The following is a 25,162-nucleotide window of genomic DNA, read 5'->3' on the forward strand; positions in this document are numbered from 1 at the left end:
TGCAGCATTTGTTGGAGGCGAGGTTTCTTTGGTTTAGGGGGTTCCTCTTTTTCTTTGTGCGATGCTCTTGTCTCCATCCTCTCTCCCGCCACGTTCGGCCTTAGGTCGGCTGGGTTCTCTGTCTGTACCCTTGTTGGTTCAGGTTGCGCTTCGGTTGCAACATCTTCGATGTCTATGTGGTATGGCTTTACGATAACCGATCGGAAGGGAGTTGGGCCATGTGGTAGGTTCAACGTGCAAGTTTCGCCTTCAAGCGCCAAAAGCGCGAAAGGTCCGTCCCATTTCCCAAGTTGTCCGCCATTTCCTTCTCTCCATACTAATACAGGCGAGTTTAGTGGGAGGTTATGGATTGCGGTGACGTTGGGTCCGTTACGTGTCGCTAGGGCTTCGGACACGTTTCTTGTGGCGCGCATCTTCTGGATTTCCCCCATCGCCTTTCGAATGGCAGTTGCTCGTTGGGTAATCGTGGGTGATGGGGCGTCCAGTTCTGTCATACGTGGGTATGCTCTAAAGACGAGAAGGGTGGGTATTAGACCATGTGGGCCGGATATGTCGTTCGCGGCTTTTATAGACATCTGAAGGGCGATTTCCCTATTAGTACTAGGGATCTCGTTTATGATGATTTCGTATGCCCTTCGGATCTAAGCATGGTATCTTTCGACGAGTCTAATGGAATTATGGGATTCCACTGGGACAGTTTTGACTTAGGTACCGAGTGTCTTCGCATTCTATTTAAATTCCCTGGATGCGAAGTTCGTGCCTGAGTCGGTGGTAATTAGGTCTAGTGGACCAAGGTATGTGTCAATCCAGCACTGGCGTAACATATCCCAAGTATGTTTCGCTGTCAGGTCGCGTAGCCATCGTGCTGCTTGGAAGCAGGTTGCTTCATCGATCACGTGGAGGATTGGAGAGTTTTTAATATACATTACATCGATGATAATGTTGTAATTGAAGCGAACAGTGTCTGGATCTTTAATGGTAAACCGAAACCTGCCCGGGGAACGTCTGTATCTCTGGCAATGTTCGCACACTTTTGTGAGTTGTTCGAGTGCTGCGACATTAGTGTTCTCGTGTCCTGAGGCGCGTAGCAGCCTATGTAGGCGAGGGACGGACGGGTGTCCAAATCTACGGTGCAGTCTTCGCAGCTCCGTGTCAGTTAAGTGGCATGCGATATCGGTCAATCGGCTCTCTGTCGTGTCCTTTCTGGTTATGTTTGACAAATAGGCCCTGAGTGATTGGTCCCAAACCATGAACGGATGTCCAAACTGGCGTATGATCGGGACTTTTAGGCCATCTTTTCGGACAAGGAGGTTCTCTAGATTGTTCAGGTAGATGCCTAGTCTATCCATGTCTGCAAGGGATAGGAGGAATGGTGTATCCGAGTGGAAAACGTGGAAGGTGAGTGTACCGATCGGGGTCTCTAATGTGACCGAACCAGCCGACGATGCTTCTCCGATTCCGAAGCGAACCTTGATCTGGTTGGCTGTGGAAGTGTCTAGAGTCGCTGAGGGGTCCGAATTTTGTAGGGCCAAGAATTGGTTGTGCCCGGCGGTTGATACACGGGCTGCTCCCGTATCGATGATTATTCCTATAAAAGTCGTCGTTGTGTACCTAGTTTTTGCCGTTGCGGTTGCGTTGTAACTGAACGGCGATTCCTCCTCGGTTCCTGTCCGGGGTGTGTTTGGTCCTTGGGCCATGGAGTTCTCCTGTTGTGTATAGGGAGTTTTTGCGAGGGTTTCTAACACAATATTATTGGAGAGCTCTGTTGTGAGTTGTTCCGCAAATCCTGGTGTTAAGGCTCCGTAACTAGTCGTGAAGAGGATTTTATTTTCTGAGTCTAAGTCGTCTTCGGGTCCTATGCTTTTCGTGGTTGGGTAGTTGTTCAGGAATATGTCCATTTCCTCATCGCTCTCATCATCGGGTGTCGGCTCCTAGTTTAGTGGTCCTTCCATATCGGTGATGAATTGCTGGTATGCGGGTTTATAGCTTCCTTATTGATTTCTTTGAAATTTGCTTTAGAATCGTTCTCGGGCCGCGTCTCTTTCTTCCTTGGTGTGGTTATATGAGATACAGTCCGGTTTATAGCAAACACCACATTTCTTGCCGGGTCCTAGTCTATATTTCGTTCGGGGAGGGTTCGTTGGTCGTCCGGGCGGTTGTTTTATAGGGTTTATGCGCATGAACTTCCTTTCCACAAAGTTTGTTGTAGGGAGTTCCTCCGCCTGGAATACGGATGGGTTGTTGGTGGTAGGCTCCTTATATTTTCTCTCGTTTTCCCAGGTGGTTATCGACGTCTACATTCCGTTAATAAATCCTGGGAGGTTCGGTGGTAGGTGTGCCAGGGTCATTCAGCATGCTTCAACTCCTTCACATGCTAAAATCAATTTTTCGTACAAGTATTCATCCGTTCGCTATAAGGGATTGATTACATGTCGGAGCTTATAGAGCTCATTGAGTAGCATCTTAAAGCATTAGTAGAGGCTCTTGTCGGGGTTCTTTCGGATGGTCGTTCTAAGGTTTTGGCTGTCCCATAGTTGTTTCTGCCTTCTGTAGAACTCTGGTCCTTCGAAGAATTCCCTAAGTTTCTCGCACGACTCCGCGAAGGTTCTCTCCCATAGGGAGTTCGTGAAGTAAAACTCTAATGCCGGTCCTTTAAGGAAACTGCTAAATGCGTCCATATACGATTGTTCCGGGAGTCTCACACGTTAGCAGATGTCGGTGAAGATCTTGATCTTGAAGTCGAGACTGGTGCTTCCATCGTATTTTTGGCTTTCGGATATCGACTTCATGACTATTGCCGTTTGCCTTACATAGTTGTCCGAGGCAAGGTCGGGAGTAGATCGAGGTGTCCAGGAATGACGACTATTATCTAGGTCGTTGTTTCCTCTTGGAGTACGATCACTCTCATCATCATCATCACCATCGTCACCCGGATCGTCTCCTAAGTTTCCGGTGTAGGTCGCAGGTGGTATGCCTCCAATTTGGCTTTTGCGCATATATTCTCGGTTGTCTAGGGCGTTTGCATACGCGTGTGGTTCCGGCCGAGGTGATGAGAAAACATGCGAGGTCCAGTTCTGGGTCTTGCGCTGGGCGGGGGGTATTTCCTTCGGTATTTGGCTTAGCTGGCTGGCTAAATTGACTAGATCTTGTGGGCGTCGGGTGGCGGTCGTTCCCTTTAGACCATCCAGTGTGTCATTCAGTTTATCCTAGAGTGCTAGAGTTCTCATAGCGCCATTAATATCTTTGAAGGCGTTTTTGATTTCCGCGTCCGTCCATTCATGTTCTTCTTCCCTTATAAGGCATTCTATTAGGGAGTCGGCCAGTTTTGGTGTCCATTTCACATAGACTCCGCGCTGGATGAGTGTATGGTACACTAGTCGGAGGGTGTTTCGTTCGAGTTTCGTAAAGTCCTCCTCGGTCCAGTTCTTGAAGTCTGCTTAGAAGTCGGCCCAGAGTCCGCGGTCCATAACTCCCGTGGTTATATAGTATATAAATCGTGTGGTTATATATTCCTCACGCTAATCCCAGTTACATTCCCGTGGGTCAAAACCATTTCTGTGGTAGAATCTGATTTTCTCCTCTTATGTCATGTTGCCCCATGATTCGTGCGCCTCTCGGTAGGTCTGGTCCCTATCTACATGTTCATCGGGGTACCCTTGGCCTCTACTCTGGTTAAAAGCGGGTGTAGGGCTAGTGTGTTCCGTGTATGATCCGGGCATACTTGCTCGTGTATAGCTGCCCCGAGTGCGTGGTCTATACGACGGTGTTCCGTCCATAATGATGGTGAGTGGATCTGAACTTTCGTCGTCGTCTCGTGGGGTCAGGTCTTCTTCCGTGATTGGGGAATGGCGTGCGAATTGCCCTCGGTTGTTACGCTTTCGTTCACGGTGTGCAGATTTGATTGACTATGGTGTCTAGTATGCTGGTGGTGCCATATAGCTCCTACAGGTGATGCTGGGGGGAGATTGGCTGTATTCCAGCGTGGATCCGTGGAGGAGCCGGACAAGTCACAAGTAGAGAAGTTGAACAAGTCACCAGTGGGTTCTGGTGTCCCACAATTCAAAGAGGGGAAGATTTTTAGGGGTTTTTGAGTATCCCCAGTTTTTCCAATACGAAAAGGAAAAGTTTTAGTCGAATGTCCTTCGAAAAGTAGTCGTAAAGGAGGTGTTGAAAGGTAGAAACTAGGGTGTAGTTTTCTAAATCAAACTTGAAAATTGTGTTTTTAGAAGAGTGAATAGGCTTACCGGTGCCAATTCATGCTCTTAACGGTGTTTTATCGTATTTTCTTCGATCGAATTTAGCTTATCGTCGTAACGAGTTTTCGTGGTTTTGAGGATTTTTCACAATAACTTAGTGATATAACCTCCAAGTCTGATTCAGCTCGTCAACTGATCAGTGTCGATCAACTACGTTAAAAGGACAGGGTTCACACGTTGCACTATATACACTAGAAAAGGGTATGGTTCGTCCTAGATTCTTAGTATATACGTTGTGCAAAGTGGTGTGAAATGTGTTCGATTCATGTAGCTACTTGAGTTCCTAATATAGTTGTTCCCCCGTGACTCGGGGGTCTGTTTATTCCGTTCCGGGTTTATGGTATTGCATGATTGCAATATCCATGTTCCGACAATCTACTCCCAACCTTACCTTAGATAACTACGTAAGGTAAACAACAATAGTTATGAAGTCGATATCCGAGAGCCAAAAATACAATAGAAGTACTAGTCTCGACTTCAAGATCAAGATCTTCACCGACATCTACCAACGTATGAGACTCCCGGAATAATCATATATAGACGTATTTAGCAGTTTCCTTAAAGGACCGGCATTAGAGTTTTACTTCACGAACTCCCTATAGGAGAGAACCTTCGCGGAATCGTGCGAGAAACTTAGGGAATTCTTCGAAGGACCAGAGTTCTATAGAAGGCAGAAATAACTATAGGACAGCCAAAACCTTAGAACAACCATCTAAAAGAACCCCGACAAGAGCCTCTACCAATACTTTAAGATGCTACTTAATAAGCTCTATAAGCTCCGATATATAATCAATCCCTTATAGCGAACAGATGAATACTTATACGAAAAATTGATTTCAGTATATAAAGGAGTTAAAGTATACTAAATGACCCTAGCACACCTACCACCGAACCTCCCGGGACTTATCAACAGAATATAGACGTCGATAACTACCTAGGAAAACAAGAGAAAATATAAGGAGCCTGCCACCAACAACCCATCCATATTCTAGGCGGAGGAACTCCCTACAACAAACTTTATGGAAAGGAAGTTTATGCGCATAAACCCTATAAAATAACCGCCTAGACGATCAACGAACCCTCCCCGAACAAAATATAGACTAGGAACCAGCAAGAAATGTGGTGTTTACTATAAACCAGACTATATCTCATATAACCACACCAAGGAAGAAAGAGACACGGCCCGAGAACGATTCTAAAACAAATTTCAAAGAAATCAATAAAGAAGCTATAAACCCATATACCAGCAATTCATCACCAATATAGAAGGACTACTAAACCAGGAGCCGACACCCAATGATAAGAGCGATGAGGAAATAGACATATTCCTAAATAACTACCTAACCACGAAAAGCATAGGACCCGAAGACGACTCGGACTTAGAAAATGAAATCCTCTTCACAACTAGTTACGGAGCCTTAACGCCAGGATTTACGGAACAACTTATAATAGAGCTCTCTAATAACATTATGTTAGAAACCCTCGCAAAAACTCCCTATACACAACAGGAGAACTCTATAGCCTAAGGACCAAACACACCCCGGACAGGAACCAAGGAGGAATCGCCGTTTAATTATAACACAACCGCAACAACAAAAACCAGGTATATAACAACGACTTTCATAGGAATAATCATTAATACAGGAGCAGCCTATATATCAACCGCCGGGCACAACTAATTCTTAGCCCTACAAAATTCGGACCCCTCAGCGACTCTAGATACTTCTATAGCTAACCAGATCAAGGTTCGCTTCGGAATTAGAGAAGCATCGTCGGCTGGTTCGGTCATATTAGAGACCCCGATTAGTACACTCACCTTCCACGTTTTCCACTCGGATACACCATTCCTCCTATCCCTTATAGACATAGATAGACTAGGCATCTACCTAAATAATCTAGAGAACCTCCTTATCCGAAAAGATAGCCTAAAAGTCCCAATCATACACTAGTTTAGACATCTATTCATGGTTTAGGACTAATCACTTAGGGCCTATTTATTAAACATAACCGGAAATAACATAATAGAGAGCCGATTAACCGATATCATATACTGTCGGAACATGGATATTGCAATCATGCAATACCATAAACCCGGAACGGAACAAACAGACCCCCGAGTCACGGGGGAACAACTATATTAGGAACTCAAGTAGCTACATGAATCGAACACATTTCACACCACTTTGCACAACGTATATACTAAGAATCTAGGACGAACCATACCCTTTTCCAGTGTATATAGTGCAACGTGTGAACCCTGTCCTTTCAACGTAGTTGATCGACACATCGAATAGGTCAAAAGAGAGGAAAATCTCTCTATATAACCCACCATACATCGGGCATCACCCGGCGATGATAAACGGCCCTAAAAATATCATCGCCAACCATTTTCTTTCAACCACTCTTTGGTATCCAACATACTTCTTTCATACACCCATTCAATAACAATTTGGCGACGGAAACACTAGGCCATTTTTCCTTTCAGAAAACCAGATCACATAATACCATTAAAGGAAAAATCCCTGATTTCCCCCGCATTAGACACGGAAATCGCCCTTTTCCCCAGAAATAAAAGAAGAGAAAAGCCCACTTTCGTGTTGTCCACTTTTTATTATTTTTTCCCACTCACCACCTTCTTTACCCCGCACAAAGGCTGATTCTTCAACAAAAATCGGCCACCCAACAGATATAATATACAGGGCACTCGGGGGCATATCGTGCACCTATCCACATTCATTTATTTTATCGATCCATATATATAGCGACTCGAGATTTTAAAGTTGCTCCAGTATCGGAACATGGATATTACAATCATGCAATACCATAAACCCAGAACGGAACAAACAGACCCCCGAGTCACAGGGGAACAACTATATTAGGAACTCAAGTAGCTACATGAATCGAACACATTTCACACCACTTTACACAACGTATATACTAAGAATCTAGGACGAACCATACCCTTTTCCAGTGTATATAGTGCAACATGTGAACCCTGTCCTTTCAACGTAGTTGATCGACAGATCTTTTAAATAAAAAAGCTCAATATCACGATAGCAGACAGAGTCCGGAAGGTTCTTCGATGAAATATACTTCGGAAGATCACTTTTAAACACGTGGGCTCGTTTACGTTTGCCAAGGGAGGGGTTGCCGGGTAGAGAGGTGTTTTATGGAAGCAAGACACCGGGGCGAGTCCCGGTAATAGCAGACCATAGCTGCACTATAGCAAACTGAACAATCATGTTTCCATGACGAAAAAACCTTAAATGGACCTAGTGATGACGATAGATTACACAGAAGACATCTACATCCAGGGTATTCTTGTTCTTCGTTCATCGGGGAATCTTGCGCTCGGCCGGGAAAGGACCATCTAGAAACTATGCCCCCATCAGCCTCGTCTCTGCAGCAGGGAAGAAATGCTCGTACTCGTCGCATCTGCTTACAGACGTCTTCATTAACACGGCGACGAGCAAACAGTTCAAAATACTAGCAAAGGCGGCGCTAATACTCATCGTAAGACTATAGAGTCTTCTCTCGTGATGTTCTAAACATCCAGTCGAAAAAGTTCATGTAGATTACTTGATCCTCCCGCAGAAGATGGTCCACATAGTCCGCCTCCGACTAAATGGAGAATCTATTCTCGTGAGTTAAAACTATCCACGGTGCCTGATCCTAGAGTTATCCACACTCACTTTCGCCAGTAGCGTTCGACAACAGCAATACCTAGTAAGGTCCTTGGTTTGAAGTTTGGAGGAAGCCATCCAGAACGACGGAAATGTTCCAGTCTGGCTCGAGTTTCCTCGCAAAGGATAGGATCAGTCCAGTATTGGTGCTCTTCACTCTGAGCCTACCGAACGAGTAGACCTGCCATTTGGGAAAGCAAAGATGAATGACCAGGAGTGGAATCTAGAAACACGAGCAGCAAGGTTCGCGAGGTCGATTTGGGAGTCGGGAATAACAGATGAGAAGAGAATTGAGGAACTATGAGGACATTGATAGAGGGGAGGGAACGAGCATTTTATAGGCGCCCAGCCAAGCAGGGCGAGGAGGGAGGGACCCTGGATGGGACTCGAGAGGGAAGCCATTTTCGGCGTCGTTTCGGTCGCAAGTGGAATCTAAGGGAATGAATGTTGAGCAAGTTCCAAACATCAGAGCCGGTTAATGATGACTAAAGACGCTAGGTGGGTGCAAAATAGTGATGGTCCTAGACAGGGGGCGGTGAAGCGCTGGCTCCCCTGCAAATGTTACGGGTGGAAAGGCGGCCGTTTCTGGCGTCGAAAGCTGTCATTTTCGGCGTCGATTTCACAGGTCCCCATATTCTATATGTAATACCCGGACCTGTGAATTACTGCATCGGGTTAGTTTTGCCGTTTTCAGTCTAGCGCCCCCATACGTCGTTCTGTAAGCTCCGCCTTCAGTTGCTCTGGCATAAAAGCTCGCCCGGCCCCAGTGATCTCTTGTTTCTTTCCTTCCTTTCTCCCATCCCTCTCTACCTTGCACTCATTGCTGTCCCCTCTTTTCCATTTCTACCCCCATCAACCCCTGGGCATTGGCTCCCAGGCCCATGCACTGCCCCCTTTTTCCCACCGGAGAATGCTCTCTATCCGACGCCAAGGTCGTTCTGGCCAATGTTGGCTACCACGCCATGCAGTCGCTCCCGGGAGCAGAAACATCGCGGTGATCCAGGCCACAGTCGTACCATGTGATTGCGCGTGGCTCTTTCTTCACCCGTAGAAACCACTTTGAATTTCACCACGAAGCTGTCTACATCGCGCTCGGCCTGCGAGGCGGCCCGTTGAGCGATTAGATCCCTCCGCCCGCCTGCTTCACCATTCCGACGTCATCGGCTATTTTCGACTCTGCAAGGTCTTCTCTATTCGCCTGACCTGAATTTACATTGCACAGCCCCTGGTGTCGCAGATCCACCCCGTTGTTGTCGTCGTCGTCGGCCTCTCCGGTCCCGCCGCATCCAATCAGTGACCCTAGAAGGCACGCTGCAATGATGCTGGCCAATAGCAGATATCCCGCATACTCACCTAGTGTCGGCCCATGCTGAATTGTGAGGTCATTTCTGCGGCCAACCACCGCGAGGGCACAGTTTAACCAATAGAGATGCGGTTGGTTGTTTTAGGAGCGATGATCATTGTTTGCGAGAGGGTTCCATATGCATGTGAGGCGGAGTTGATGCCGGCAAACTCCGGCCTGCGGTTGTGAGACCGATGTGCTCTCACAATTTGGATACACCGGTATGGACTACCGAAGCTGGTCAGGGCCATTCCGCCTCGCGGTCTCGGTCTACAAGGAGACTACAGGCTTACCCAAACTTGATTTGAACCCTGCTGGACTCCCTCCCGCTTCCATTTTCTACTTTCCTTTCGTCTGCTCCCCTTCCGAGTCACAATTCTTCAATCACTACCTCCGAAACCTGTGCAGATGGAATTCGTCTCAGGGCAAAACGCTATTTCACCGGAACTCTCACGATATTCATCCAACATCCTCCGAGTCTAACATCACAGCCTCAAGCAGATGAAAAGTCCAATGCCACAAATTCGAGCGGCACCCCTTCCTGCCCGACCACCGTGGAGGTGCTTGAATGACAGCATACCATAGAGATGGACATAATATGGCCAAATTTGAAATCACCTTTCATTTCTACACGGAGAAACTAATCCGGACGCTAACGCTAAGACATACTGGACTAGGCTATATTCCTTTCAGTCATCCTAGTTTCAGATCTCTATCGCCGCAACTGGACGGGCTATCTTGGCACATGGTCCTAGAAAAAAGTCTTTGTGGAAAGCAGGAAGCCAATGTCGAATCTTGCTGTACACCATGCATTGACGGAGATCTTCAGATTTGAGAACAATACACAATTGCAAGATTTACCAGTCCCTGAAGTCAAATTTGCGCCATCTATGAGGGAGTCCTTCCACAGGTTGGGGTTTACGTCATTTGGACCACTTTTCAATGCACTGCTGAAGGAGGATTCGGCTTATTCGTAGCGGTTCGAAGGTGGGCCATGATATTTTCATAGGTAATCCACTAGCACTGCCATCGAGTTCACGTGCAGCGTATTGCTCGACTGGGTTGCTTCGTACAAATATTGAAACTGTGCCCTTATTCTGTTACCGGCCAGAACATCATCGTAAGTAGAACACGTGAAACAGTTCCATAAGAGCTGGTGGGAAATGATTGGCCTAATAACTACCACCTTCTTCACCGAGCCCTTGGGTCACGTGCCATCCGACTGGTTTTTAAATGACGGAGAGAAGTTTCAGGTAACGCCAGAAGTCTAACATAGTTCAGGAGTCTAAGACAGTCTCTCTAACGTTTCGTGACCTTTCTCATCCAGATTGGGGTACTGTCTTAGATTACACATATCCGTCCAGAATGCCTTTGCATCCTCGTGCGCCTCGCCATGTACGCCTAAGCGCTTTCGGAGCAGATTTTTCCATTCGACATCCATGTCAGTAAATCCAAAAGAGGCCGAGACGTACTCATACCAGATAGGGAAAAATGCAGCATATTCCCAGTCAAGTATACTGACAACCTTCCCGTCTCGGATCATGATGTTTCCCAAATTGAGATCGCAATGAGTGAGCACGTAGGGCTCGCAATTTGGTAGTCGCTTCTTCAAATTTTCCAAAACTCGCTGAGGGAGATAGTGAAGATTAAGGGCCAGGGCATCCCAGAGCTCTTGGTCGGAGTGAAATGGTCCGCGAGGCTCAAGATCGAAGAATAGTAAGCCTGGGTAGCATGGGCTTTGATCGACACATTGGATGGAGGTTGACGTGACGGATTTAAGCTGCTTACGCACTTGAACGACTTGATCCGCGATATCTATCTTTTGGGTTTCTGATAAAGAAGTCCATGCCTCCTCGAGCGTTTGACCACCTATACGTTCGTTTAAAACGAAGTATCGCCCATCGCGATCGACCCAGTCACGTAGGACCTTTGGGACTGGGATCTCGGGATAGGTCGCCAGATGGTTCAGTGTTTTGACTTCAATTTTTGCTTTTGGGCCCTCATCAGGCCGATCTTTCAAAATCACATCTGAACCGATGGACCAGACGCCCCGTGTAGATGCGCCATAGAATAGTTTAAGGTGGCTGGAATAGTGACAACGTTTTTCTTTGTCGAGTGTCCACCCGCATGCGGTACAACTATTGTCTATTGGTTCACCCATAGCGAATAGGTTTAAAATGATGTGATTTTGTTGCAAGAGATGTGCTTGATTCGGAATTGAAGGGAAACGGGAGAAGAGAGAAGGGAGAAATTTATTGACAGCGGAGACCCTTGCTCGGCACTGCATATTTTCCCAGGAGACCGACCGCCATTGGATTGGTGTAGATCCCCCCCACTCCGACTGCCTCTGGCCCCTTGTAACACGGCCCACCCCCTTTTCATATAGTGAAATGTGGTCAACTCCGCATAGTTCACATGAGATTGTAGACCTCAAGGCCAGACCGGGGCTCTTGCTCATTAGTAGCCAAAGGCCTATAAGGCCAGGCCATCCATCGATACGAAGCAGCCAGCCAGCCAGCAAGAAAGACCTAGTGCAGGGGCCCTCTTTAGCGCTTACTGGCAGAGCCTGCGTGGAAGTTATTGGTGGACGTAAGCAGCGGAAGCAGGAGTGTCGTGTGACATACCTGCAATATGTGCATATATCACATGTGGTACGTAGCTATCGTAATCCGATTGTCTTCCAGATTGAGGCTCATACCGTTTGTACCCCGCAGCAAACGTTCTATAAGTCAGCATTATTGTCCCTCTAATTTTCTCTTTTTGCATCACAATCACAATTTACTTTCATCATTCAGATCAAAACGCAATCGAAAAAGCCATCCTGCCAAAATGAATTGCCCAACGTGCGGCTACAATCATATCACTAAACCTTTCCCATTCACATGCTCGCAATGTGGTGGACAAGTCCCAGGATCCCAATAAAAAGGTTCTCTCCACAACGCACTTTCAAAAATCAATGCTAATAATCAATATAGTTTCTTTTTATTTTACATCACCAAATGACAACAGCCTCCTGCCTTACTGGGTAGGCCCAGCGGAGAATTTTACGCGTTCGGTTTTTAGTTGATACTGCGAAGCTATGACGGTGTCGCACGGAGTAACGAGATGGATTCCAGAATACGACAGAGTGCGTTACTACTATATGTCAGATATCAATATCAGTACATAGCCGAACCATAACAGATGCTTTTGTTGCAGTTCATAGACAGGTGGAATGTTGCTCCTGATAGATACAAAATATCAGTTGTGGCCCGTACGTAGCTGTGTCAGGAGAGATATGGCGAGAGTGCATCCACTCCAGACGGCAGATGAGTTGAAGCAAATTCAACTCAAAGTATCAACCGCATTGGTCAGAAATGGAATCCAGCGTATCCCCGGCCTTTTCCGTTATCATAAAGCTCCGACAACGGGCTTTTCCGAACTAAAGAGCGGGGATGCCAGCACCACCTGAAAGGACTTGTAACACTGAGCAGAGCCAAGACAAACGTTAACCGCTTAAGGTTAGTCGAAAGTAGCCTTGAATATGAGGTGTACGCAAAATTCCGGAAGAACCTATTTTCCGGGAGCCAGGAGATGTTGACAGAAAGCCGATCAGACCAGATCGTCGGTCGGGCCTTCATTGCGTCAAGGCATGACTCTCCCTTTCCAACGAATCGATGGCCGACCACAGCTCTCCAATCACAAGGATCTTTACCTGAAAGCAGACGAGAGACGGAAGCAGGCGGAAGAGCACGAGAAGCAGGCTGAAGAATGCGAGAAGCAGGAAGCAGAAATGAAAGCGATGTCTCCCTACTAACTGGCCACAGAGACATTCATCAGAATTGTATATAGGAATAGGAGAAGGTGGCAAACCTTGCAGGTAGGCCTGCGTGCTCGATAGCCGTCTCATCAAACTGGTACATGTTCACGGCGGCCGATGCCTATCGCGAGGAGTAGGGACTCTTCACTCATCGGATGAGAAACTCCGGGATTTTGCGTTCTTGCATCCTCCGCAGTGGAAGGGTCTGATCCCACTGTTATAGCCGCCCTTAACATCAAAGCTTACCAGACTGAGACGCATGACTGTCTCCGATGACCCCAAATGATTCGGAGTAGCTGCTTCTTGTCGACTAGGGCTGAGATTTGGTTGGCGACGACTGCTTCTGGCGAGAGGGGGGGTATGATCTCGGCAACCATTAGTCCCGCTGCCTTCCACACATCGGTACGGTGCTCAAGGCAAGAGATCCATCGTTTCGTGGCGGACGCGGCGACGGTGCAAGACGCGTGCAAAGCACGTTCAGAGGTTTGCGTCAGGTCCCGCAGAGTTGATACGTCCTAAGATAGTCAGCATGCATCCAGTTATATGAGAGTCCACTCACGGTCTTTCCATCCTTTACCATGTCCACTCTTCGTCTTGCACTCACAATGCACGACACTGCTGAGACAACACAGATATCTTCTTGGCTAGGATTGGCCTGACCTCACTTTCGACCCAACGCATCCTCCTTGCAATGTCATGAAAATCCCTTCGGGTTCGTCTCCCCTTCGCGTCCTTCGGCTAGAATCATAGCCGTCAATCAGAACAGTCATGGAGCAATGGTGATGAGCCAAGGTACCTGATTGCCAACGAATACTCTATCACGAGCTAGCTGCAGCCGTGGAGGAGTGCACATGTAGCCTTGTTCTGGCACACCCCTCGGAACTTTGCATCATTCGAGAAAACAGCGATGTGTGCGTCAGTTTGGAAGTGGTTTTCACTGTATGGCGGTATAACTCAAGCTGGGCATGCATCATCATTGGGTGCTGGAGGTCGTGCTGGAGGTCTTGCTGGAGGCCTCGCTGGAGGCACTATCTGTCAATTATAATTTAGCAAGTCGATAAGACAAGAGGCTCATGACTCACAAAAACAGCTTTGCACACGTTCTAGGCTAACAGGTTGATTTGGCTAACGATAGTGACCAGCAGGTGGGTGTGTAATCTTCGTAGCGCTGACTTGGAGCGGTCAAATCTAAGTAGACCGGGCTGGTCGTAACATCTGGTGTTCCAGCACAGTCTCCAATTGTGTTGGGCTGAGAGGGGGCTTACCTTGCATTCCCATGGTCAAAGAGCTAGTAAGAAGTGAAATTATGAGCTCAGCTCGACAAGGCTCATGGGTACTTGCATACTCACAGAAGGTTTGGGGCCAGTCTGGACTCATGGTCTGGCTGGTGGGCACGAACACGAGGAGAGTGGAGTGAACCATCAAGCGTGTACTGTAATGACATCTGAGTGACTTCACTGCTTTTGGTGTGCACTGTTCATGTCAGTGACTGGAAGAGCTTGAGAGAAATCAAAGGCGAGGAACTTATCATGGGACTGCTGCAGGACAGCTACCGGCTTTGGTGCGAGGCAAGTCAATCCAATGCAACAAGGTAGAGAATTGTTTCGACAGAGGACCGGGGGAGGAGGCCATATTTATAGGTCTTCGGCCTGTCTTTTTACCGCCTGTTTTATTTTGCCGCGGTGTAGTCTTCTCTGTCTGTCGCATTTTGAGGGGCATTGAAGTTGCCTGTGCAAAGTGAGGCCGGTTCGCCCTTCCTTTACTGAGGTGATGGGCTAGGCAACAAACAACTACAGGCCGGTGAAAAGTGAAAGGTCCTTTCAAGAGTCAATCGTGGCATCAATTCTTTGTGCTGAAACTTCTTGATGTAGCGTTGATCAAGCTTCAACCTTGTATCAACGACTATGATTTCAACACTCGAAAACAATGTGCAGCGGGTCACCAGTCAATTGCGACAGCGCGCTCTGTTATCACCATCATTTTACTTCCAGCATTGGCTGTAGGTTTGAAACTGAGGACGATGAGCGTGTTGTGTTCTGCGTATGTCTGCATCAACGCGCCTCACTTATTGATTACGGTCTTACAGGGTCCTAGCCACAACCCACTAAAAATATTTTCACTGGGTGTAGCCATGCCACATTTACTGTAGGACTGAGAAAATCGAATCCTGCTTTCTTGTTCTGCTCATTATCCAGAAAGCGTCATCTATCAAACACGACGGGGTTGTGTGGCCAGAACCGAGACTTGTATATTGTATACCGCAATGCTGCAGAGATATATCTAGTGCATGTAGATGAGCCCGAGACCCTACAAAAACTAGCAGAGAGAGACATGCCGGCAAAACTAGATCTGTTCTTTATTGTATGTACTCCTACGATAGATATCACTTCATTCACTTTGCAAAAACTCATACATATACCTTGACTGAAAGTTTGAATCCATTTTTGATTGAGTGATGCTTGATAAAAACGCCAGAACTATTTGCAAGACTCGCCTACAACCCTCCCTTCGCAAGGCGTAGAACAGATAATAAAAGTACCACGAATTTAGAACCGTAACGGCCAGTCGTCTTCATCAAAGCTGGAAGAAAAGCACTTTGATCTAATGGTCTGCAAATGGACCACGACAATCACGTGCGTCGTGGCTGAGCGGCGTTGCCGATCTGACGCGAACATTGGACGTGCGAGCGACTCGAGCCTCTATCCGCGACACTTGCAACACACGAGTACGCTATCGCACCGCATCTTTGATGGCCCGTGGCAACTACAATCCCTTAAAATTTCCGATCAATTCAACCGTGTCGCCTCTCTGGCCCACTGCGCTCGACTCGCCCAAACAACACGCTAGCCCCTCTCCCCGTTGCGAACCAACACCGGCGCTCGCGAAACCCCTATCTACATGCCGTTTCCTCAAAAATGGACCGAACTGCTGCTCGCTGCGGATGTGTGGGTGATATCTTGAACCAGGCACCCAGTCTCTGCATAGCCCACCGCTCGCGGTACAAATGATATCTCATATTAAGGCATAGGCTTAGAGATGAGGGCGGACGTTCATTTCTGTGATCTTTGCGGCCATGTGGCATGTGCGTTGACGAATACATTCAAAAAATAGTCCCAGACCCATAAACTCCCTATCCCATCTACAGCAAGCTTGGTTTTAGGATCATCTTGACCGGTCTTGGGAGCTGCAGCGCTCTTAGAACGCGTACTGAAGATCCTAGGCAGAATTTCACTTTTGCGGATGTAGGTGAGGTGTCCATGGGGTGGGCACTTTGGTTTCATGTACAGGCTTCTAGCCTGAGCGAGGTATGAGACGACTGGCCCTGAGATTTGAACCAGTGATCCCGCGAATGACTGAACCGGAAAGGGGAATGCAATTAGTGGCCCTGGGAGCTAGTTTGCTCCTGGGGCTCATGGGTCATATCCTAGAGCCGCTGGCCTTGATCCTGGGGCTCTTGAGGTTCATCTCGGGGCCATTTCCTTTACAGTCGGCCGGCTACCTAGCTAGGACGCCATACAAATGCTTTCCCACCCTGGCTTCACGATGACCTTATGGACCGGGACATCGCCACTTTGTTATAGAACCTCCATCATATTTTGACGGCGAAGACAGACCAAAACATGGATACTTTCATGGCCAATCTGTCCTCTGAGGTAGGAGTCGTCCTCAAAGAAAACATCTCAATCATCATGATCATATCTATGCTCTCAACCGCCGCATACAATGCCTTGGAAACGGTGTTTATCACGTTCGACATTGTCAAAAACCATCGCGCTCTATACTTCTGGAGCATGCAGGTCGCGTCGTGGGGCATCCTTGTGCATGCTCTTCCTGCTATCGTTTGCTCCGTATCTCAAGCGCCCACACTGCCAATGTCAATTCCTTTCATGATTGGATGGTACGCTATGGTGACTGGTCAGGCTGTTGTACTCTACTCGCGCTTGCGCCTTGTTGTGTTCGATACCAGTAAGGTGCGATGGGTGCTGTGGATGATCATCGCAAATGGTTGTATTCTGCATGTCCCAAAGACTGTCCTCTTCTTCGTCCGGATTAGCGGTGACGCACGCTTTGCTCGACCTGCTGCAATCTACAATCGAATCCAATTGGTCAGCTTTTGTGTACAATAAAGCGTCATATGTTGCATCTACCTCTATGAGATGGTGCGATATTTTATGTGTATCGACAGACTTTGCGGCCATGAACGCCGACATCTCATCATTCATCTGCTTTGCGTCAGCGGCCTCATTGTTGTCCTCAACATCCTGCTTCTCCTTACAGAGTATAAGCTGCACTTTATTCAAGTCAGTTTCAAAACCTTGATTTACAGCATCAAGTTGAAACTGGAATTCACGCTGCTCTATCATCTTTGTTCACCGATGCATTCCGATCCTCTGGCGTTCTCACAAGACCGAAGGCAACATTGCTTGTCAACAAGTAATTCGAATTTCTTGAACACGGTTCTCCCGCACTACAGTGTTGCGCCGGACGTGATAAGTCCACCTGGCGCTGATCCAGTGGGAGAAGGGATCCGATGTCACTCGCCACCTAGCAATACTCCTGAATATCACGAAATTCTACGCCAGATTTCACAATATTCAGGAGGGATTTGAGAGGGCCAAAGTACCGAATAGACCCCAGCTATTTCATTTTACCCAAGTGGGGTGCAGGGCCATGCCCACCGTTATCGTCATTTACAGCCAAGGTTGTCTCAAATCAAATATTAGCCCCTGATTGGCTACAGGCACATCGCACGGAGCTGACAAACACCTTTTGCTTGGCTCTAATGTCCCTTCAGTGAAAGATGTAGGGTGTCGCATTACGAAGATGTCGGTTTCGTGATTCCGTCCCTGCCCACACGGAATTATATCGCCCAGGTGCCTAGGCCGTGCTTGCTTCGTCAACTATGAATTGCACCTGATGATGTAGTCACCTCGAATCGTCATTCATTGCGGTGCGCTTTGCTTGTATCCACTCTGCTCGCCTGGATAACGCATAGGTCCTTTTCAGCCGGAGATATGGATTGGATGGTGACTGCTGTAGATGGCATCTCCAAGGAGGATTGTGAGGGAGCGGGTTTGGCAGAAAGAGAGCAAAGCAGGTAGAGGGTTCTATACGGCTAACTCATGAGCTCATCTTTATCCAAGATTGTTGCACCAGGTAGAGACTACTAATAAGAAGCAAGTCAAGAAAAGGGCTTCGGGTGGGAAGCAGATATCGCATGAAGGTAGTCTGCGAAGTTTGGAAGAGATTAGGGGTGGTGGAAAAAGACGAAAGACAGCGATATCTATGGCAGATGGTGCTGCAGAATCACCAGCAGAGCCTGCATTACCCCCTGTACATACCATACGGCGCCAGGTCACCTGTTCTGGCTGTGGAACCAAAGGGCATACTTATTCTCCATGTTCTCACAAAGTTGTTTAGCAATTAATCCCAAATTTAACTGTTGATATTTGAGATCGTAAATTGACCAAATTCCAAGTTCTCGGAGCATCGCTCGCGCGACCGGGAATAACGTTAATATCATCTACCAGGAGCATGCGATGACAAATGGCTTTCTGTCAGAGCAATACGGTAAATCTGATGATGACCAGCTGTCCGCTCGCGATCTGACCTGGTCATGCGCCGCATTGTTGACAGCTAAGATGCGCCGAAACTCCGTGGTTCCTGCCCCTTGGGGTGAGACCAGCGCCAGCAGTGTACCAGCAACCTGTGTTTCGAGCTCTGCAACAGGCTTATATAGCACAGCCACAGATACGGCGTGGCCGGCTACGTTGACCGGCGGCAGTAGCGAAAGTACTACTACTACTTCTTCGCCTGGCTCTACCACAACCGGAAGTACCACCAGCACCCACTAGCACGAAGACAATGAGCACCACCACCACCACAACAGCTTGCACTACCCCTACAACTGTCGCAGTTACATTCGACCTTACCGCGACGACAGAGTATGGTCAGAACATGTTCATTTCTGGCTCCATCTGCGCGCTCGGTGACTGGGATACAGATGATGCGATAGCATTGAGTGCAGACGACTATACTGACTCAGATCATCTTTGGCTTGTCACTATTGGTCTGACCGCGGGCGAGTTTTTTAAATATAAGTATATCTTCGTCGAGAGTGATGGCACTGTGGTCTGGGCGGATAGTGATAACGAACCAGACACCGTTCCTGCAGCTTGTGGAGAGACGACTGCCACAGTTGACGATACCTGGGATAGTTGAGCCATGTTATGAATTACATCTTGACCAGAAGAGCAGAGGCGCTGTAAATGGTCAAAGTTTGTACGCGAGACAAATTATTTCAATACAGGCATCCCATGATAAAGTTCGAAATAAAGACCATATCGCATGATTCAAAGTTGAAGTTTCTATTTGGGGAAACTAAAGTCGGATCCAAGAACGATATCTAGACTTTCAAGAATCCCACAATCAGAGCTTGAGACCTCGGGAATGACCAGGAAATCATCGCAAGAGCGGCGTCATATATCCCCTTGCTACTCTTGAGCTTGCGGGGATACTCCATGTCTGCCCAATTTTCCAAGGTTAACTATTCAAATGTTTAAGTTAAATTCAAGTTTGACTCCATTCCCATCCTTGGAAGCCTTGAAGGTGACTAATTATGGTTGATTAATTTGAGGACCGACCCTGGGATGTTTTAATTCAAGTTCTAAGCTTTGATTGCCTCATTCCACATTATTACCAGTAAGCCTGTGGACGTTATACATATGCACAGGTGTAGATATCGGGAAGTATGTACATTCCGGAAAAGTACCCAGGACAAATAACTAGCCATCTCTTCCTCTCCAGTGATGAATCCTGGAGCCTGAGGCTTCGAGGGTTGCTAGCGCATCAATCCGAGCCTGATTGACAGTGTACCTGGTCGCCGTGGTCTTTCCAATCAAGCTATTGAGTTTTGACGTCTGGCGTCGTCTCCCATATATCGGTAGAACGGAAAATCGATAATATCTCATCTGGGTAATCAAAATTGAGAAAGGCAGGATTAAAGGGCTCCTTGCGTATCGCATGCAGCTCTGTATCATTGTCTTGTTTGACCGTCCAGACAGACGCCAATTCACTGAAAAAGCCATAGTTGATGAATTTCTTTACTCCCCCGCGGAAAGAGGAGTACTGGTCTAATTCAGTATGCTGGTACACATTGCTAAAAAGAGGCTCCATGACAAGCTGGACAAGACTTTGTTGGGATGTGCGTATTTGTGTGAAGAATTGCTTGACGAAAATTTCGCTCATAGCACAGTTGATCATGCAGTCTCGAATGAACCATCTAGGGCAAACATCACTACCCCACTTGGAATCCGATGCCATGCCCTTTTCAAACTCAGTCAATTCTCGCAGCGGGACTGGCATTCTGTTGGCATCAATTTGTGGTAAGCAATTCAACACAAGGTCCAGCTTTTTGAGGGATGGAAACCGGCCCAGAGCACTCGACATATCTGTTTGGGGATCTGGATATCCCTGTACACAGATTTGTAGCTTCTGAAGAGATGGGCAATAATCTGCTAACCATCGAACATGCTTAGTTGAAAATATAGGTCCAACCTGCCCCTTTTCACATAGGCGAGATATAGATCTACCTCTGGAGCATGATTCAGGTTGTATTTCCCCATGCAATCCCAATTCAACAAGAGTCTGTCCATGTTTATAGCCTATCACATTGTTGGCAAACTCAGCAGTATACATCCCAAGTAAAGAAAGATGTGTTAAACAGGGTAGCGAACTAAACATTGACTCCGCAGCTTGCCAAAATTTTGGGCCATCGTCATCTTTTCGTGGAACTAAGGCAACAGTGAGTCGCCTTAGCTGTCGAAATGGGTGATCATCCACGATAGACTGCAGTAGTGTCGAGTTTCGAATACAGCCAAAATTCAACGATCTCAGAATACTGAAATCAGTGATTGTTTGCCAATCCTGAAATTGCTCAGCTGTCATTTCGGTGCGAAGAGGCCATGACATGGTTTCTATTCTACCGGGTCCAGGCGGTTTGTCACTTCTGGCTTCCTTATCCACTCCGAAGCCTCTGAGGTGCTCTCGCCGAGTTTGAGGGTGGCACCTAGAACTAATTCGTAATGCAATCGTTTTGAGATTAGGCGCATATAACACAAAATTCTGTAGCGTTCTATCCGGATGCACAAAAAGTGGGCTCCTATCACTATCCTCCAAAGCGGTCAAATGAACAGCATATAGCATCGGTGAGGAAGGCCACACTGGGTGAATAATAGGAAACATACCACACCCCCGAAGTGGGTGTCGATCCATCAAAGTGCTGAAGAAAGACACTCGACAAGTAGGGTGATATTGCGAAAGAGCCTCGAAGAGCTCGATCGGGCCACCATAGAAAACAAATATATTCACATCATGCAAATAAGGTATTCGTCGAATCAGATCGATGACAGGACTCCAATCACCCCCAACGTAGAAACCAGCCTTGGGGACGTTTCGATCATTTAAGAAAGCTCCTTCCAGCACACGGGGAATGTCGGAGTACTCCCGATCAAGCCTTTCCCTGGTCTGAGGACCTATGCAATTGGGGCGAAACGTCTTACGGTCGGACTGCGGCGTGAATTCTGCCACAAGGCTCACTTGTCTCGCTTGTGTGAGGATACGTTGGTCATCCGGTATGATAGGGATTTTTCCATCTCTCAGGCGGATGATGATATGTTGATTCAAGAATCTTTTGGCAGTTTCATTCCATTCACGGTTGACTAGGCACAGCGCTTTAAGGCTTCTTTTGGACATATGTCCTGTCTGTAGCTTGAATTAGAGGTGCAAGTTATTACTTCAGACACAGAGGCTCACCCAATCGGCGATTATATGCCTGATCTCTAGTGGTAGCTGATCCATCGTTGAGAAATCCCAGTCTCAGTACCAGTGGTCACATATGATTGAAGATAAGAAAGGATTGTTGTCTTACTAGAGAAAACAAAAGAGAGCGCGCTGAAAGACCATTCCAGGTTGGTAACCTTGGGAACTCGTACGTGCTGACTAATGTATGTTTCACAGGTAAGTCACCGGAAGAGTCATTTCCCGGTATCCTATTTCACCCCCTTACAGTGGGGTCTGATAAAAATTCGCACATGGGTACATTGCCTTCTACACCGCCTATTTACACCGCCTAGCTGTAAACAAACGCGTCTGCGTTCAACTTATTATTTACTCTACTATTTACCCACCTTACCATTACTATGCCTACTCCTCCACGTCGTCAACCTAAAGCTCAGCTGTCACCTTCGACACGCTCTAGAATTTGCGAGTTAAAACGCATGAATGGCTGGGGAGCACGTCTTATTAACAAGCATGCCTTTCCTGATATCCCTGTGTCTTCTATTCAGAGCACCCTGCGAATGGAAGCTAAACGCGGTGTCGATAACCACCGTGTTCCTGGTTCTGGGCGTCCTTCTAAGCTTACTGAAGCTGAAAAAACGTCTCTTTATACCGCGGTTGAGCAGAATCTTGATATCTTGATTAGAGAGCTTCTTGCCCTTATTAATAATAAGGTTGGACGTGATGCGTTGTGACGTCTAATGCAAGCTCGGAATCTCCGGAAATGGAGGAAGATAAGACGTCCTCTACTAAAGGAAATACACGCGGAAAAACGTCTAAGATGGGCGCGTGAATATGAGTATTTTTCTCCTGACGACTGGCGTCGCGTCTTCTGGTCTGATGAGACTACGGTTGAAAGGGGTATTGGAGAGCGTCCGGAATGGTCTTTTATACGTCCTAAGGATCAATGCGATCGATATGAAGGTCCTAATGGTGTTGAAACAAGCCAAATTCAGCAGATTCCTGCGCGCGGTAAACAGGTTAAGCAGATGTTTTGGGGTGCGTTTTCTGGCTCTTTACGACGCACACCTCTAGTTGCTCTAGATGGTGACCCTGAATCTGCTAAAGGTGGTGTTTCTGCGCGTGTTATTGATGCTGTTTATCGTCGATATTTACCGACCTTGATGAATGGTATTGAAGGTGCTATTTTTCAGCAGGATAATGCTCCTGTACACACCGCGCGTCTTATTCAGGCGACACTAGAGTCACTTGGCTTTATTGTAATGATATGGCCACCTTACTCGCCTGATCTAAATCCTATTGAGAATATATGGGCGCTTTTAAAGGCAGAGATATTAAGATTACGTCCTGAGCTCATATATTTACCTAATGATGACGATACGCTAGAGCTATTAGTAGATACTGCTCAGCTAGCATGGTCTAATATTGGGTTTAATGTTATGGAAAAGCTAGCTCTTACTATTGAGGAGGCAGGGATCGGGAAGGAGAGATGAGGGGATGAGTCAGCAGGTGGGCCCTTAAGTGGGATGATTCCGTAGCCATAACATAGTTAGAACATATATCCATTGATTTTCTAACCAATCATCATCCATCAGTAGCCAGAGGCTGAAAGCATTGACCGCGACTCCTTGGTCCGAATGATCAGGGTAGGGGTGCTTTAGTCCATTTGTCAGTTGTGGGTGGGAAGCATTGAGTAGCTGTTAGTTGTCTTCACTATGCTGCGTAGGGTAGCTCAGGTCATAATAAACCATGGTTGGCATACTAAATACTGAATATGATTGAAGATTTAAAGATTCTGCTAGGCAGTAAATAAGTAGGGCTTATACCTTGTGCGAATTTTTATCAGACGGCACTATACACCTAGGCACTCTTCATCACGAAGCTGGACATCATCTACTATATCATGTATCTATGGATATATACATGAAATGGTATCTCTGGACATCCCTAGTATCTATCCCCCTTAAGGTTATCGTCTTTTCTGTCTAGTCAATTTTCATCCAGCACCGGAGAGAAATTAAGAAAGATCCATAGCGTCCTCGGTGCTGGTTGACATATCCTCGAAAGTGAAAAGCATATGCTGACATAGTCCGTAGTAGTATGCGTCTTCGACCCAGCACATACTTCTCGTCTTCGCGTCATCATCATCCTGGATCTTATTCTGACCTAAGACGATAGTGCTGCTCGTCCATACCGTAATACTATAAACTGTCTTTACACCTAGATCTGCTTTGTGATTGATGAGTAGCCACGCTTAGGGATTACCATTTAGAGATCTAAGCAGCGCGTTGAATTCTGTGGATCCCTGTGTAAAGACCTCGGGCGATGACCAGTCATTATCCCGAGCCTGCATAGCCATGTTCATCGCAAGTCTCGATCCCACGTTCACAACATTCAACTGAATGATATATTGTAGAGTAGCGACATCTATACCCGCTACGCTTGCTTAGCTTGCCTATTCGATATACATCATATCGGACAGCTTACTAACAGCGGGAGCTGTCATATCTTTAGGCCACCAATCATTATCCTTATTTTTACTTATGATGAAACTCGGGCTCCACGTATAGTCTATAGTAATAAGGCCACCTGCGACATTATACCAATATTTATACTAAGCTTCGGCCTTGTCATCGATGTTTTCAACCGCTTCGGTATACTCCTAAACAAAAGAAATTGTTAATTAGCTTATAAGTTTCTTCTTAGTCCGTTCATCGGAGAATAACATCGATAGAATAGTGATAAGGGAGAGTATCTAAAGATAGCGCGCGATGCTATATATATATATCACTATCAAGCACCCTACTTTCACTAACCACCTACTTCTAATCAGTAATATTGTTATTAGCTAAATCCACGCTGATCCTATCTATCATATAGAACTTCTCGTCATCATCGTTATCCTCCTCATCGTCTAAGTAGCCACTAATTCTCGTCCGATCGCTTACGATTTCTTCGTCGGAATCTATAATAAGTATCTAACCAGCGTTTTTTAGCTAGGCCGTGGTCGTATATACTGCTGCTGGATCTCCCTGAAGCTTGGCTGATGCAGCAGCATTATCCATTTAGCTCACATAATCAAGATTCTCTCCTTTTGCCGTATACCCTATATATTCTGAGGCATCGGTACGGGTGGCAATGTTAACAGCACGGCTGGCTAGGACATAATCCTGCTTCGGGAGACTCTAGCTTAGATTAAATCGGAAATTTTCTATGTTGAGTGTTGACTCTATGTTTAATGGAACATCTCGGGCCTATAAAACATTCATAAAGAGCGCAACGA

At 46.8% G+C, this 25,162-nt stretch overlaps 12 protein-coding genes across 12 annotated transcripts; 5 read left to right on the forward strand and 7 right to left on the reverse strand.

Annotated features, from left to right (window-relative positions):
- Positions 1-8,092: 8,092 nt before the first annotated feature.
- Positions 8,093-8,341, reverse strand: N7495_007395 (uncharacterized protein; the record flags this gene model as incomplete). The annotated part of the gene is made up of 1 exon (XM_057210046.1): positions 8,093-8,341. One exon carries the CDS (start codon positions 8,339-8,341, stop codon positions 8,093-8,095), a length of 249 nt encoding a protein of 82 aa, XP_057059589.1.
- A 515-nt stretch (positions 8,342-8,856) lies between these two features.
- Positions 8,857-9,532, reverse strand: N7495_007396 (uncharacterized protein; the record flags this gene model as incomplete). The annotated part of the gene is made up of 3 exons (XM_057210047.1): positions 8,857-9,067; positions 9,143-9,287; positions 9,361-9,532. The coding sequence occupies 3 exons, from the start codon at positions 9,530-9,532 to the stop codon at positions 8,857-8,859; spliced, it is 528 nt and encodes a 175-aa protein (XP_057059590.1).
- A 1,034-nt stretch (positions 9,533-10,566) lies between these two features.
- On the reverse strand, positions 10,567-11,442 carry N7495_007397 (uncharacterized protein; the record flags this gene model as incomplete). The annotated part of the gene is made up of 1 exon (XM_057210048.1): positions 10,567-11,442. One exon carries the CDS (start codon positions 11,440-11,442, stop codon positions 10,567-10,569), a length of 876 nt encoding a protein of 291 aa, XP_057059591.1.
- A 1,189-nt stretch (positions 11,443-12,631) lies between these two features.
- Positions 12,632-13,093, reverse strand: N7495_007398 (uncharacterized protein; the record flags this gene model as incomplete). Its single annotated transcript, XM_057210049.1, has 1 exon — positions 12,632-13,093. The coding sequence occupies one exon, from the start codon at positions 13,091-13,093 to the stop codon at positions 12,632-12,634; it is 462 nt and encodes a 153-aa protein (XP_057059592.1).
- Positions 13,094-13,322: 229 nt separating this feature from the next.
- On the reverse strand, positions 13,323-13,660 carry N7495_007399 (uncharacterized protein; the record flags this gene model as incomplete). The annotated part of the gene is made up of 2 exons (XM_057210050.1): positions 13,323-13,595; positions 13,640-13,660. The coding sequence occupies 2 exons, from the start codon at positions 13,658-13,660 to the stop codon at positions 13,323-13,325; spliced, it is 294 nt and encodes a 97-aa protein (XP_057059593.1).
- Positions 13,661-14,268: 608 nt separating this feature from the next.
- N7495_007400 (uncharacterized protein) lies at positions 14,269-14,787 on the reverse strand (the record flags this gene model as incomplete). The annotated part of the gene is made up of 3 exons (XM_057210051.1): positions 14,269-14,368; positions 14,430-14,553; positions 14,634-14,787. The coding sequence occupies 3 exons, from the start codon at positions 14,785-14,787 to the stop codon at positions 14,269-14,271; spliced, it is 378 nt and encodes a 125-aa protein (XP_057059594.1).
- A 219-nt stretch (positions 14,788-15,006) lies between these two features.
- Positions 15,007-16,033, forward strand: N7495_007401 (uncharacterized protein; the record flags this gene model as incomplete). The annotated part of the gene is made up of 2 exons (XM_057210052.1): positions 15,007-15,167; positions 15,730-16,033. 2 exons carry the CDS (start codon positions 15,007-15,009, stop codon positions 16,031-16,033), a joined length of 465 nt encoding a protein of 154 aa, XP_057059595.1.
- A 667-nt stretch (positions 16,034-16,700) lies between these two features.
- On the forward strand, positions 16,701-17,207 carry N7495_007402 (uncharacterized protein; the record flags this gene model as incomplete). Its single annotated transcript, XM_057210053.1, has 1 exon — positions 16,701-17,207. One exon carries the CDS (start codon positions 16,701-16,703, stop codon positions 17,205-17,207), a length of 507 nt encoding a protein of 168 aa, XP_057059596.1.
- Positions 17,208-17,237: 30 nt separating this feature from the next.
- Positions 17,238-17,518, forward strand: N7495_007403 (uncharacterized protein; the record flags this gene model as incomplete). Its single annotated transcript, XM_057210054.1, has 2 exons — positions 17,238-17,381; positions 17,408-17,518. 2 exons carry the CDS (start codon positions 17,238-17,240, stop codon positions 17,516-17,518), a joined length of 255 nt encoding a protein of 84 aa, XP_057059597.1.
- A 1,102-nt stretch (positions 17,519-18,620) lies between these two features.
- Positions 18,621-19,302, forward strand: N7495_007404 (Glucoamylase; the record flags this gene model as incomplete). Its single annotated transcript, XM_057210055.1, has 2 exons — positions 18,621-18,915; positions 18,998-19,302. The coding sequence occupies 2 exons, from the start codon at positions 18,621-18,623 to the stop codon at positions 19,300-19,302; spliced, it is 600 nt and encodes a 199-aa protein (XP_057059598.1).
- A 681-nt stretch (positions 19,303-19,983) lies between these two features.
- N7495_007405 (uncharacterized protein) lies at positions 19,984-21,834 on the reverse strand (the record flags this gene model as incomplete). Its single annotated transcript, XM_057210056.1, has 1 exon — positions 19,984-21,834. The coding sequence occupies one exon, from the start codon at positions 21,832-21,834 to the stop codon at positions 19,984-19,986; it is 1,851 nt and encodes a 616-aa protein (XP_057059599.1).
- Positions 21,835-22,280: 446 nt separating this feature from the next.
- On the forward strand, positions 22,281-23,372 carry N7495_007406 (uncharacterized protein; the record flags this gene model as incomplete). The annotated part of the gene is made up of 2 exons (XM_057210057.1): positions 22,281-22,592; positions 22,674-23,372. The coding sequence occupies 2 exons, from the start codon at positions 22,281-22,283 to the stop codon at positions 23,370-23,372; spliced, it is 1,011 nt and encodes a 336-aa protein (XP_057059600.1).
- Positions 23,373-25,162: the final 1,790 nt, after the last annotated feature.

The sequence above is a fragment of the Penicillium taxi genome (assembly GCF_028828555.1).
Source record: "Penicillium taxi strain IBT 34144 chromosome Unknown utg000005l_segment0_segment0, whole genome shotgun sequence".
In the NCBI taxonomy this organism is placed as follows: domain Eukaryota; kingdom Fungi; phylum Ascomycota; class Eurotiomycetes; order Eurotiales; family Aspergillaceae; genus Penicillium; species Penicillium taxi.